This window comes from Bubalus kerabau, chromosome 20, assembly GCF_029407905.1.
Source record: "Bubalus kerabau isolate K-KA32 ecotype Philippines breed swamp buffalo chromosome 20, PCC_UOA_SB_1v2, whole genome shotgun sequence".
NCBI classification, from domain to species: Eukaryota; Metazoa; Chordata; class Mammalia; order Artiodactyla; family Bovidae; genus Bubalus; species Bubalus kerabau.
Window position 1 is genome coordinate 59888366 of NC_073643.1, and position 14504 is coordinate 59902869.

A 14504-nucleotide genomic window follows, 5' to 3' on the forward strand; every position below is an offset into this window, starting at 1 on the left:
TTCCAGGCAAAAGTACTGGAATGGGTTACCATTTCCTTCTCCAAGGGATCTTTCTGACCCAGGGATCGAACCCAGGTCTCCCGCATTGCAGGCAGACGCTTTACCCTCTGAGCCACCAGGGAAGCCCTTTTCCCTAATATGGAGCATGAAAAAAGTTAAGTTCCTCACATTTTCTTCATATGCCCACACCCAACATTCTGCTGTTGGGCTATTGTTTTCATAATTCCAAGGCCTTTGATATTACATTTACTCTGCTGCCTCCCTTCCCTTGGATATTTAATGCTAGTTCTGGATTTATTGGGAGCATTACTCACCTCCAGCCCTATTACCTTGGCTTTTCCCCCTCTGATTTCCATGCTTAGTTTTATCTCTTGGTGGGCACAGCCTCGACTGACGAATGTGAACCTCGAGCTTTGTTCAAAGACACGTTGCCTATGGCAGATCAGTGGAGGAGTCAAGATTCCGAGTTAGATTTTCCTGACTCCAAAGACTACCCAGGAGACAGAAGCTTTTGGTACGAGGTTGGCATCTGGGGAAGGGGAGAGTCACTCTCTCTCCTTGAACCTTCTTGGGAGGCCAGAGGGGGCTGGACAAGACATACAGCTAATTCAGCCCCAGGGCTCAGTTTCAGAGCTGGGCAGATTCCCTGTGGTGCCTCTAACCCAGCCTCAGAGGTCTGAGGAGGGAATGAGTGACACAGGCTGCTAGTCTTGTCCTAGATTTACCTGGAGGCTGAGAGCTGTGGACAGAGAGCAGGACAATGAGGAAGTTCAGTGCATCCCCTTTCCTATCGTAGGAACAAAAGTTCCCAACCAGTGGTCTATGCCAAGTTTCTTTCACTTGGGGGCAAATAATAAAGCCCAGAGTTGGGCAGCCTGAGCTGCAATGGCAGCTCGACCACGTCCCCGGATCCTTCTTGTTTTCCAGTCTGCCACCTTTCTCAAGATGGTGGCCAGAGGTCAGCAAAGAAGGGGGAACCCAAGAGACCAGGAGCCTGGAGACTTGCACCTGAGTCTCCCTGGCCAGAACAGAGTTCTGCGGACAATGCTGGGAAATGTAGCTTTTTAAGTCAAAAGACAAGCTTCATCTTCAATGGTAACTTGTGTTTCTTCATCACCTTTTAATCTATAGTCACAACAGCCTCATCATTTACTCACAGATGTTTGAAGTGCCAGCTGTGGGTCAGGCACAGACTTGTTGGATGTTTAGTGGTGGCTGGATAAGGGTCCATCCTCACAGGGTCACTTGAGTGCTTCCTAAGTGCCAAGCAGCTGGTAGCAATCACTCCCTTTAACTCTCCTACCAGCACTGGGAAAGAAAGTGAAGTCGCTTAGTCCTGTCCGACTCTTTGCGACCGCATGAACTGTAGCCTACAATGCTCCTCCGTCCATGGAATTTTCCAGGCAAGAGCACTGGAGTGGGTTGCCATTTCCTTCTCCAGAGGATCTTCCCAACCCAGGGATCGAACCTGGGTCTCCCGCATTGTAGGCAGATGCTTTACCATCTGAGCCACCAGGGAAGTCCTTGATGACTTCACTGGGAAGTGAATACTATTTTCCCATCTGATGGACAAGTCAACGGAGGCTCTAAGAGGCTAATGATCTATTCAAGGCACCGTCATTATATAACAGAGCCAGAATTCAAACCCATGTTGGTCTGCTTTAAAGCTTTGGCTATTCACCATTTTTTCCATCCTTCACTGTGTTCAATGCCTGGGACCTGCCCCTCAGAAATGCTGATTTACTGCTTGGAGGTAGAACCTGGGCATCAGTGTACCTGTATTACCTTCTTTAGTCTCACAGCAACTGGAGATGGTATTTTCTATTTAAAATTGGGGAAGCTAAGATCGGAGAGGTAGACTCGCTTGCCTAAAGTCACAGAGCAAGTTCTCCGTGGAGCTGGGAGGTGTGTGCCCATCTCCTGACCTTCTCCAAAGAGCTGTCCTTGGCTCCAGAAAAAGATCGCGTCCACAAACTTGGGGGGAAGCTTCCACACTGGCCAAGCCCTCTGCCCCAGCCAGGCCGGAAGCCACCCTGGAGATGTGTGTGCCCGAGGGGAAGGGCACCACGTGGCAGCCGGGTGATAAAGGGCTGGGCTGGGCCAGGATGTGCGGCGGAAGCCCAGCCCACTGAAGGCAGAGGCGCGGCTGGACCAGGGTGGGGGCCAGACATAGGAATGCACTTTTTCCCCAGCACAACACGCTGCGGGTTTCCTCCGCCCCGACTGAGCCCTGCCTAATATGTCAGGCCCAAAATGGGTCCCCAGCCAGGGACTGGAGGACTGGCTGGCGGGCAGGGGCCTACGGCCAGTCCCCGGAGGAAGTCACATGGGGGAGGGGTGGTCACAGGCCTGACCCAGGAATGGTGGAGGGAGGGAGATATTTCAGGCCCAAGAGGAAGGACCCAGCCCATGAGATGAATCACCAGGGACAGATTATCCTGAGGAAGACCTTGGGGGCGGAATTGTGATAAGCACCTTCCTCCCAAGGTGACCAGAAGCCCACGTGAGCTGCCAGCAGTCCTTGAGGCCCGTGTGGCTGGAGCACTCAGAAGTGTGTAAGAATAGCTCCAGGTGCTTTCCAAAAGGGGCTTCTCAGGGACCTTACGGCAGAAGGATGAGCGCCTGTGGCAGGAAGAGGAGAAAACAGAGTCTTGGGGATGAGTCGCTCGTTCAAGGTCACACGGGCAGAAATGGGCTCTGAAGGGGGACTTGGCCTCTTCATCTGTTGCCACCAGCTCCTCGTGTTCCTGGTACTCTGGCCTGGACATGAAGTCTCACAGATAAAACCACTGGCTGCAGACTCCTCATGGCAAACAGGCATCCAGTCCTATACATGCCTCTGGAAGATGCACTAGACTTGCCCAAGCTGCTCAGCATACAGATGGGAAGGATGGAGTCCAGAAGTGACAAACAGGATTCCGGTACCACCAAGCTCCAAGCTCCCCATCCCCTCCCACACACTATAGTTAGTGTACAATGGCCTTGTAATTACTTTAACCCCAAGGTCAGTGGAAAATCCCATGTGAGGCTCCACCTATGGGCTCACAAACCATGACAGTCCTCGGAAACACTCATGGACGGTGCTTCTTGAGCGTGAGGAGGCTGTGTGTTTCTCCCCTCCACCAAATGTCCACTTGACCAATTTTTGTTACAGGCATGCCTCGCTGTAGTGTGGTTCAAAGATTTTTTTTTTTTATTTTTTACAAATTGAAGGTTTGTGGCAACCCTGTGTTCAGTAAATCTATCAACGCCCATTTTCCAATGGCATTTGCTCGCTTTGGGTCTCTGTGCTACATTCTGGTAATTCTCGAAATATTTCAACTTTTTCAACATTATTCTCTTTGTTAAGGTGATCTCTGATGGGTGGGCATTACGTTACTGTTGCAAAAAGGCCACAGCTCACTGAAGGGTCATATGATGGTTAGCGTTTTTTAGCAACAGAGTATTTTTAAAGTGTGTACTTTTTTTGGACATAATGCTATTGCACACGTAACGGACTATCGTATAGTAAAGTATAAACATAGCTTTATATGCACTGGGAAACCAAGAAATTCTTGTGACTTGCTTTATTGAGATATTTGCATTACTGTCTGGATCATTGGTGGTCTGGAACCAAACCCACGATAACTCAGAGGTCTGCCTGTATTACATTGTTTAGTATATACTATCATAAAACAAAGTATAGGCTCTTCTAAAGTCAGCAAGTTACAGATTAAATATAGTCAATGGCAGTCAGCATAGAGAGAAACTCAAGCAGGGCAGTCAGTGGAGGGTGGCCTTCAGTCAGAAAGCTGTCATCTCCAATCGTCCAAGATCTGTGGATGTTCTATTCATGTTGCACTGAAATAAGACAATTTTTAAATTCTCACTCTTGGACCCTTGAGCTTGTCTCTGGAAAACTAAGTGTCTGCAGAAGTTCCTTTGGGGGAGATGCACACATATGGCAGCCAGCCGTGTCTGAGCTGGAGACATCAAGGCCCAGAAATGGTGGAGACCTGCTCTTCCCCTACCTGAATCAGAGTGAGCTCCAAGCTCCCCATCCCCTCCCACACACTATAGTTAGTGTACAATGGCCTTGTAATGTAATTTGTGAGTGTGTAATGTAATTTGTCGGAGAAGGCAATGGCACCCCACTCCAGTACTCTTGCCTGGAAAATCCCATGGACGGAGGAGCCTGGTAGGCTGCAGTCCATGGGGTCACTAAGAGTCAGACACGACTGAGGGACTTCACTTTCACTTTTCACTTTCATGCATTGGAGAAGGAAATGGCAACCCACTCCAGTGTTCTTGCCTGGAGAATCCCAGGGATGGTGGAGCCTGATGGGCTTCCGTCTATGGGGTCGCACAGAGTCGGACACGACTGAAGCAACTTAGCAGCAGCAGCAGCAGCAATGTAATTTGTAATTTGTGAGTGCTCTGGGCACAGTGGCCACCACTCGGCCAAGACAGGTCCAAAGGGGGCTGGGCTCTGCGTGAGGCCTGGACTCCAATGAAGCCAGACTTGGCTGGTACCTTGGAAGCTGGTTATAAGCAGAGAAGTGATGCCCACCTCCACCAGGAAATCCAGGAGAGGACCTGGGCACTTTTTTTTTGTTTTTGTAACCAAGTCATTCTGTTGCACCTGGAAGTTTGAAAAACACTGATCTAGATGAACTTTAAGATTCCTGAAGGTCCTAAAGGGCTGGATCCCAATATACAATATTATCACCGAAATCATCTTCATCAGCATCAAATAGCTATCGCATGCTGAGTGCATGGTATCTACCAGACGCTCTGCTAAATGCTCACATACATGATTGCATATAATTCGTGAGGAAGCGTTATCATCCTCACCTCAGTTTACAGAGGAGGAGACATGCAGTGACTTCCTCGGAGCCACGCAGAGTAGTGACCAAGGAGAATGTCACTCTCCTGGCTCCCACATGAGCTCCCTGCCCCATGCCCCACGGCTCTGTGTTGCTCGCGCTGGAAAGGCCCTGACTTTCACCACAGGCTGCCCCAGGCAGCAGGTCACTGGGAGCCTGGCTCTTGGGAATCTCCACACCCTCCAAATACTTTAGTGATGAAAGCTTCACCTCTGGTTTGCGTTGCTGACATTTTTCTCATAAGCACAAATGAAGGCAGAGACTGTCTTACACACAATGTCCTTTCCTGATCAGTGGTGTTGCCGAGTGACATCTGTGGCCACCCCCATTGATTTAACATCCCAAATGCGTGCACGGCCCTTTCTGTGCTCCAGGCCGCCTTCTGAGCCCTTTATGTGAGTGTCTCAAACCTTACGATGCTCAGAGGTAGAACCTGTTACCACCCCCAGTTTACAGGAGCGCCAAGGAGAGCTGTGAGGACCCTCCCAGGGTCACAGAGACAAACGTGGAGCCAGGCTTTGACCCGTTCTAAGAGCAACCACTCCACCAGGGTTGTTAGGACCCATTACTGCAACCCTTGGGGATCAAGCAGCCTCTGACTCCAGCAGGGGGCGCCAAAGCCCCCTGCCCCAGCCCTGCCCCAGGTGCGCTGCAGGTGGCTCAAGAGGGGGTCTCTAAATGCCAAATGCCCTCACCTCCCTGGCAGGGTCTGACCCTGCAGGCTCCTTGCTCCTTCCTGGCTCTCTCAGTGACTCCCAAGCCGCTCCTGCTGCTCCCGCCCCTAGCTGGTTCTCTCCATCATACTCAGCCTTTCTTTGGGGGCTTCCCCTGTGACTCAGATGGTAAGGAATCTGCCTGCAACGCAGGAGACCCGAGTTCAATCACTGGGTCGGGACCCTGGAGCAGAGCATGGCAACCCACTCCAGTATTCTTGCCTGGAGAATCCCATGGACAGAGGAGCCTGTGCAGGCTACAGTCCACCAGATGGCAAAGGGTTGGACTAACACTTTCACACTTTCAGCCTCTCTGCCTCCCAAGGCAGTATCCCATCCCTGCCTTGGTTTAACCGACTGCTGGCTGCGGAGACCTCAGTCACCCTCGGAAGCCCACACCCTCTCTCCCGGCACACACATTCACCTGTCCGATCAGTGACCTACAGACACATCAAACTCGGTACCACCAAAACCAAGTTCATGGGCCTCAGACCAGCTTCTCCTGCCCAGCTCTGTGTTGTCCTCATCAACCACCCTGCCTCCCAGGGCAGAAGCCTGTTTTGGGGCCTCTTCACCCCATCTCCCTGCCTTCAGACTGTCTGCATCCACTGGTCTCCTTGAGTCTTCTCCAACCTGAGCCCTCTCTCCCAACAACCTCCCACCTCATGTCCTGCCTCCCTCTACTGGTCCCATAACAGCAGCCATGTGCCTTCTGAAGCACAAACCGGAGCCTGTCACACACCCGCTTGTCTTTCGGAGAAGGCCCATACTTATTCACTTTCCTTGTTGTGCAGTCGCTGAGCTGTTCTGACTCGTTCAAACCCCACTGAGGCACCCCAGGCTTCCCTGTCCCTCACCATCTCCCGGAGCTTGTACCCTGAATTTATCCCCAGGCCTCCTCTTGGGCCTCACCTCTGCAGCCCTCCCCACCCCATTCCCTCCAGCACTCCGTTCATATTAGCAAGAAGAGTAACACCGATCTCATTGTTTCATGAGAGGACTGAGTTAATCTGCTGACGTTCTTGATGACAGCACCCGGCATGCAGCCCGTTCTACCTATGTGATGGTTAAACTGGCCCTCAAACTACTTGCCTCTGGACAGCAGACACTGAATTATTTATTTGATCCACCTGCCCCAACATCCTGGTCGTGAACCAGTCCCTGGTTCTGAATGTTCCCTAATATTTGTGACCTGAGTGTGTCATTGGTCTAAGACTGATGGTGCGTGTAAAGAAGAAAGAGCACATTTGAGGGGCCTTCTGGAGGCCAGCTGCTCAGGGCTGGGAGAAACAGGCGGAGGATAGCTGCTCGCCTGCCCATGGGGCTCCACGGGGTCCACATGCCGTCTCCCCGCTCCGGCCTCACTGGCCTTCCGTCTCTCTGGAGCACAGCCCTCATCCCCTCCTGGGGCTCCTGCCCACCTGTGAGCCTCTGTCCTGCCTTCCTCCTCTGCTGGACCCTCTCATCCCTGCCCTTCAGGTCTCATGTCTAAAATCAACCCTCCAGCCCCAGTGCTGTCTCTCCCCATCACTCTGTCTTATCCTCTGCACCTGCCCCTCCGACGTCTCCAATTATGCACTTGTTTACTTCGGGTCTGCCTCCCCCATCAGCTCAGAGAGAAGGATGTTGTACTTATTCCTTAAAATATCCACGGCGCCCATCCTGGGGCGTGGCACAGACATTTGTGCAACAGGAATGGACGCTAGAATAGTGGTTTTCATTGACCTTGTGTGATTTAGCAAAGCCATTCAGAAGTGATAACCCTGGGGAGCTGGGAGCTGTTCACTAGAGTCACGCACGCTTTGTTTGCAATCTGGCTCGGCCACTCCTCCAGCTGGTGTCTTTGGGAAAACACCTTCGCTGCCCTGAGCCTCGATTTCTTTCGTTGCAATCTGAGTCCCAAAGCCCCTAGCTCACTGGACTGGGCTGTGTATCACGGGAAGGGGTCAGGACCTCTGGTCAGCTCGGACGCTGTCCCCGCGAGCGAGCCAGGCCTACCTGCACCGCCCGCCAGGTGTCGCCGCGAGCGCGCGCTGAGCCGCCGGCTGCGCCCGGAGCCCTCAGGCGGCTCGGCTGCCCGGCGTCTGGGCTGCGAGCCGGGAGTCCAGGCCTCCGCCCGACTCTGACTGTCCTCCAGGAGCGGGATTCCAGCGGAGGCTGTCTCACCTGGGCACCCACCTGCCGCCCCGCCTCGAATAGACGGGGGTGAGGAGGAATACGCTGAGCCAAGTCATCCTCCTCCGCCACTAGCCCTGCTAAAGGGGGCGCCCTTCCCCAAAGCTGGGGAGAGGGGGGTGAGCTCTCCACGACCCCCCACCCCCACCCCAGCTCCGAGCACTCGGAGGGACCGGGAGGCAGGCCCGGGAGCGAGCGAGGGTTCTCGGCTGAGCCCCGATTCCCCCCCAGCGGGAGGGCCGTCCCTGCGCGTCCGTTCGCCCCGCAGTTGGCGAGTTGGAGCCGGAGGGGCGGCTCGTGCTGACTCCCATTGCCCCCCACCCGGCTGGGCGCCCCGGAGCCGGGAGGGGGCGCCGCGGGAGCGCGTGGGGCAAGCGCGAGCGCGCTCGGAGCAGGAGGCCCTGTCCCGCGGGCGCGGGGGCGCGGGGCGGGCGCTCCGGGGAGGCGGGCGGGGAGGGGGCGGGGGACGGTGGGAGGGGCGGGGGCGGGCGGCTGCAGCGCCCCCGCACGCCCCGCGCCTCGCACACTCGCCCCGGCCGCTCGCGCGCAGCCCGGCGTCGCCCCGCGCCGCGCTCGCTCCTCCCTCCTCCCCGGGGCTCGGTGGCTCCCGCGCTCCCGGCGAGGCTCCGGCGCCGAGCGCGCGGACGGGCGCACGACAGACGGCCTCGGGAAGCCTCGGCCCGCGCCTCCAGGGCGGGCTATGTGGATTGCCCCGCCAAGGCCGGCCCGCGGGATCAGCCCGGCCCGGCCCGCGGCCCCGGCGGCCAGCGGGGACTATGAACCGGAAAGCGCGGCGCTGCCTGGGCCACCTCTTTCTCAGCCTGGGCATGGTCTACCTCCGGATCGGGTAAGGGCCGCTCGCACCCCCTGCACGCGCGTCCCGGCAAAGTTGGCGTGTCTCGGGGAGGGGCTGAGCTGCCCGCGAGCCGCCGCCGGCCGCCAACTTCCTTGGCTCCGCAGATAGGCTGAGGGGGTGAGGTGCGGGAGCGGTGGGCGCACAGAGGGCCCCCGCAGGCGCGAGCCCTAGGGGCGCGCACAGCTCCAGAGACACAGCCGTCCTGGGAATGCCCGAGGGAGGAAGCCCCCCCACCCCAAACTAAGGACAACCCGCAGGGACGCTCCAGTGCGGAGGACTCTGAAGAGGGTCCCCCGCTGCAAAGGGTCAGCGCCTCCCAGGGACACTCGGACCGGGGCATGGGACCACCAGCCAGGACCACAGCAGTTCCCAGGGAGCTCAGCCCCCCAGAGCCCGAGAGAAAGTGTCCACAGAGGGGCGGGCACAGCCGCTCCTAGAGCAGGGCAGTCCCCGGGTGGCAGGCGGGGCGGGTCTGCGAGCAGGGAACAGGTACCCGCAGGGAGGGACGTTCACTGGGCCAAAGCACAGAAGCCTGGGCACCACGCGTTTCTAGGGATACGTTTCTAGACCCCCGGGCCGAGGGGACAGCGCCAGCCACCCGAGCAGACGCACACAAGGGTAGAGCTGGAGATGGCCCGAGACACCCAGGGACGCAAGCTCGAGAGCCAGCGCCGGCGAGAGGCGGGGCAGCCCGCCCCCTAAAGCTGGGCACCCGAGGCGGCCAGCGCGTCCGCCGAGCGGCCCTCCCCACCTCACCCTGGCGTTTCTAGTAGGTGGGCCGGGGAGGGGTGGGGAGGCCGCTCGGGCTGGAAGGTGGGAGGGGGCGGCCCTGGACGCGTCTTGGAGCTGCGTTTGCAGGGCCAGTCACCCTTTGTACTTCGGAGATAGTGCGCGTGAAGCGTGGGGGCAGGGGCTCCAGGGATGGATGGGGGGTTCCGACGCGCCGGGGCCACCTTGGCAGGTTTCACATGAGCGGCGCCCCCAGCTCCGCTTGGGGAGGGGGCGGACTGCAGGGTCTGCGGCGAGGTGTGTGTGTGTGTATGTGTGTGTGTGATGGACCTTTTGTGTTTTGTCGCTCGCTTCCCCCGCCTCCCCGCCCCGCGGCTCCGGCGATCTCGCAAGTTGACCGGCCGCGGCGGCCAGCAGGTGCGCACGGAGCGGACCAGGCGGCTGCCAGCCGTGACCGCGGGCCGGGAGGCGGCTGCGGGGCTCGCGCGCTGCCTGCCTGCGGCTGTTTTAAGTGTTATTGATTCGCCCGCGTCTGGGTGGCTTTGCTGCCGCCCCCCCCCCCCGCTTTAATCTTCATCTTGGCCCGCGCCCCACCGCCCCGCGCGCATCCAGGAAGCCGGTGGGGCTGATTGGCGCTGGCCGCGTGCGGCTTTATCTCCTTTTTAATTAGAAACGGGGCGGAGGGACCCGGGAGCGGAGAGAGAAAGGGAAAACAACAGAAAATAACCTCCCCTGGCCGCCCCACCCGCCCGACCTCCCGCCGCTGGCGCCGAGACCTCAACGTCCCCACAGGGATCCAGCTGCCCAGAGGGACGGAGGGAGGGAGCACTGGAGCCACGGAGGGCGCCCGCCTTCCGTCCTGCGGCCGCCCTTTGGGGTGGGGAGAGAAGGCCGGGTCAGGCGGGGAGTGGCAGGGTGGTTTGGGGCCAGGCCCTGCTGCTCTCTGCACCTCGGCTTATCCATCTGTAAAATGGGCATGAAGGGTGAAGTTTCACAGCTCTCTCCCAAGAGGCCTTCTGGTTCCAATGGATGGCAAGGCACCTGTGTATTCTTATTTGGATAGTTCCGGTGACTCAGGCACGAGCCTTTTGGAACAATCAGACCCAATAACAGTAACTACTATAGCAGCTCATTTATTGAGTGCTCCCTGTGTGCCTGACACCTTGGGAGCACTTCCCACGTTTAATTTTTCAGCCGCCCTTTGAGAGGAGGCCTAGTTAATACCCTCATTTTAGCAATGGGGAGACGGAAGCGCAGAGAGGAGATGTAACTTGCCCAAGGTCGCACAGCTTCTAGGTGAAGGAAGCTTCGGTGGCACCCTAGGCCTGAACGCTTAGCTTTGAGACTGATTGTGCCTCTGAATTTTATTTTTCCCCCAAATATATAATTTCACTCTCTGCCGGTGGAGGGGGTTTCCTGGTGGTCAGCTAGGTGTTCAGAGGCATCTCCCGTCTTGTGGCCAGAGCATCTCTGCTTGACTTATTCTTCTTATGCTGTCTCTTCCTCAAATAGTGCACACCCTTCTAGCTCTGTATTTTAGAGGCTGAGACGAATGACCGAGAGCACTTGTCAGACTCCAGGTCTCACCCTCTGTGAGCCTCAGCTTTCAGCTGTGCAGAGGGGACACGTGAAATGGACGTGACGGTCCCTGCCCAGGAGGGCTGTTCAGAGAGGCCTCGTGGTCCAGTGTGTGTGGCGGCACGGCCATGCTGCCTTTCATATAGTAGGCATCCTGCAAAGCTCACGGATGCGTCCGAGGCTGGGGGTGCCTCTGCATGGCAGGCACGCAGCCTGAGTGATGTTTCCGAGGCTCGTGATCGGGATGGAAAGTTAGGAGGGATGGAGTGGGGAGGCAGGTTCCCTTAGGCGGGATGGTCAGGGAGGGGACCCTCAAGGTCACATGGCTGATGGCAAGAGGCCAAGCACGTGAAGCTCAGGGGGTGAGAGCTTCCCGGGAGAGGGACTGGCAGGGATCAAGGACCCGAGGCAGGAGGAGGAGGGCTGGTGTGTGGCAGGGGCGGTGGGAAAGAGGGCAGAGGTGGTCTGTTACACACTTAGAGAGCAGCATGGGCCCCTCCCCTTGGCGAATCCCAATCCTGGATCGAATTCCCACAGCCCAGGATGGGCAGGAAGGATGAGGCACTCGGTCAGCGGGGCCACTGACCTTGGCCGTGTCAACAGGAGCTCATTACTACAACCCGACTGAGGTCTTCTCATTCAGAGGATGCTCGATGGCCTTTCAAGGATTACACACAACAGGAGCTCCAGACAAGTGGGCCATCTTTGTGTAAGGAGAGGGCTGGCTCCACGGTCAGCGCTGCCATCGGAGCCTCTCTGGGGTTACCTTGATGCTAGGAAGCGGCCCCACACTCAAGCCAGACACCTGCGACTCACACGGTCGCCTCTCTTTCCCTGTGCCCTTGCCTGAGCCCTCCACAATGCTGGGTCACTTCATCTGCAGCCACCCCACACCACTGCCACCAAGGCCAAGCCACCGCCACCTCTGGCCTGCCCACACTCCCTGCCTCGTCCTGGAGTCCCGCAGTGCTCTCCCGCCCGGGGCTGGAGGTGGGGGGAACCCTGCCAGTGACCGGCTTCCAGCCCTCCCGTGCCTCGCCACACATGGAGAAAGTTCCTGCCGCCAGCCATCACCTCTCTCCGGGCTCTCCCCTTCCCTGAGCACTGGTTCCCAGCTGGCTTCTGTGGCTTCTTTCTGTTCCTTGGCGATCCCAAGCTTGTCCCCCTCCCGGGACTTTGCATCTTCTGTCCCTGCCACACCCCCTCCCCGGAATACTCTCAGTCCTTCCCATGGCTGGTTCCCAAGCCTTCAAGGCTCCGCTGCACTGTCACCTCCTCTGGGAGGCCCTCCTTGACCACTCCAGCTGAAGCGGCCCCTCCCCTCCCCTCCCCTCCCCTCCCCTCCCAAGCCCACCCCTACTTGCTGTCACAGCATCTTCATTATTTTCTCAGTAGTGGGCATCGCTGAATGGCCTCTTGTGTTTATCTGGTGCATGCGTTGTGGCCTTTGGTGGCCCCTCGAGGGCAGGGCCTCGCCTGTCCGAGCCTGGTGCCCTGACAGGTGTCTGGTATGGACCTGTGCAGCGAGTGAGGGAGCAAGACAGAAACCTCACTGCCAAGGTCGTGAGCGTGCTCTAGGCCACTCGTGTCTGGAGTGGGATCCACATACTCCATGCGCCTGCAGGAAGGAACTTTTATTCACAATTGCTTTTTAATTTTGCTTTATTTTTTCTATTTTTTCACATTAAAATTTTTTTTTCTGTTTTTTTCTTGTTTCTTTTTCTTTTTTGTTTTCTCTTTAGAGTTGCTTTTTAAAGACATGTTTATAATGAAATGCGTGCATCCATGATACATCTATAACACGTCTAAATGTTTTTTTCTTTAACTAATATCTGTGCACCTGCTGCCCTATTAGAGGCAACTGCTTCGTGAAACTGAGGGGTTACCTTTGCAGTTTCATCACACAGAGATGATCCCTAAACAGTTATCAGTTCCATTTTGCATGATTCTAAACTTCGTCTCAATTGAATCCTCCCAAAGATGCAAAGGCAGCTGGCTGAGTTCGTGTGGCAGTATGTTTGTTCCCGGCGTCATCTTTCTTTGTGTCTAAAAAGAAATTACGCCTGATATTGAATATACACAAGTGCTGGGAATGACAAACGCGTGAACGTGGGCTGGGCGTGCAGTGTCAGAAGCTGAGAGGCCTGTGATGGGAGCCGTGGGGGAGGGCAGGGCTGGACACCCAGGCAGGGTCTGCAGGCTGTGTCCCGCCCGTCCACCTTGCTGGCCTAACGCTCCATCTCTCTGTGTCCCCTGCTCCAGTGGCTTCTCCTCGGTGGTAGCTCTGGGCGCAAGCATCATCTGTAACAAGATCCCAGGCCTGGCTCCCAGACAGCGGGCGATCTGCCAGAGCCGGCCCGACGCCATCATCGTCATAGGAGAAGGCTCGCAAATGGGCCTGGACGAGTGTCAGTTTCAATTCCGCAACGGCCGCTGGAACTGCTCGGCACTGGGGGAGCGCACCGTCTTCGGCAAGGAGCTCAAAGTGGGTATGTGCTACCTGGGCGCCCCGAGCGGGGTCTGACAGGCCATGGGGAGACAGGAGGCCTCGGGACTGCTCCATGATCTCCTTCTCCTGCCCCAGGGTGGAACGCCCCAGCTATGGGATCCCGCAGGTGCAGAATTCAGGTCCGGTGAGGGGGGTCAGCTCTCTGGTTTGCATCCACGCCACCATCTGTTCACGGCGGAGCTGCAGACCAGGGGCCCAAAGGCGAACTGGCTGATACAGCACTGATACTGGTCTGCAAGTTGACACCCAAATTTTCAAGTTATCCGTTTCACCCAAAAACATGAACTTCTGGCTGCTTTTGCAAAACTCGGAAGAGCTACTGATAGCTTATACCTGTGTCCACTGAGCTAATGATGGGCTGCAGCTGAGAACACCGCACCCTGTCGATGGAGCCTGGGCAGCCCAGTCATGCCACAGGGCCCACCCCTACATGTCCACCCGCTGCCCTGATAGGGGCTGCCTGGCCTCTGTGGGCATTCGGGTCTCCAGCCCTTGTCTTACGGGAATGGTGCCTTGTGCGGTTAAACACACACAGACACACACACAGTGCCGGGCTGCGCATCCGGTCTCCAAGGCGATCGTGAGGGAAGCCTGGTGGAAAGGGCATCGGAGCGGTGTTGGTGGCTGGGATGCCCGTGCTGGGTGGGGAAGGTCGTGTTGTGTGTCTTCTCGCTTGTGTGCGTCTGGACCTGGTGGGGCCGGGAATCCTGCAAGCCCACTGCTGAGCCGAGAAGTGGGGCGCTTCTTTGGAAGTGAGGTCAGCTTGGGGTCCCTGAGCCTCAGTGGTTCACCCCAGCCCTCTTGACTGCTCCAGGGGCATCCCTGGGTTCTCCATCTCCCGCGGCCCTGACAGCAGCAAATTGAGTTCGTGTCAGAAAGATCCAACTGGATCTGCCCACTGCCCCGTGTCCTCACCCCAGCCTTCGGGAGCACCTCAGGGCTCCCCGGGCACCCCGAGCCCCCTACCTGCCCCCGGCCGCCCTGAAGACCTCATGTCCCTTGTAAATGGAAATTGGAATCTGTCGTCTCCCAGTTAGCCTCCTTGGGAGGCTCTCCCGGCCTCGGGATGAAATCCCACC

The 14504-nt window shown here is 57.1% G+C and overlaps 1 protein-coding gene and 1 non-coding gene across 3 annotated transcripts in view; one reads left to right on the forward strand and one right to left on the reverse strand.

The window, feature by feature from the left end:
* Positions 1-1447: 1447 nt before the first annotated feature.
* TRNAC-ACA (transfer RNA cysteine (anticodon ACA)) lies at positions 1448-1519 on the reverse strand. Its single transcript has one exon. It is a non-coding gene; the product is annotated as a tRNA-Cys (tRNA).
* Positions 1520-8529: 7010 nt separating this feature from the next.
* The window catches only part of WNT7A (Wnt family member 7A), a 63305-nt gene continuing 57330 nt past the window's right edge, over positions 8530-14504 (forward strand). The window contains exons 1-2 of one of the 2 annotated variants that reach the window (XM_055557610.1): positions 8530-8600; positions 13179-13405. In XM_055557610.1, coding sequence (XP_055413585.1) covers positions 8530-8600; positions 13179-13405 — 298 coding nt within the window. Of the gene's footprint in view, positions 8601-12999; positions 13406-14504 lie in introns of those variants that run through there. The other variant, XM_055557609.1, reaches the window with a different exon arrangement.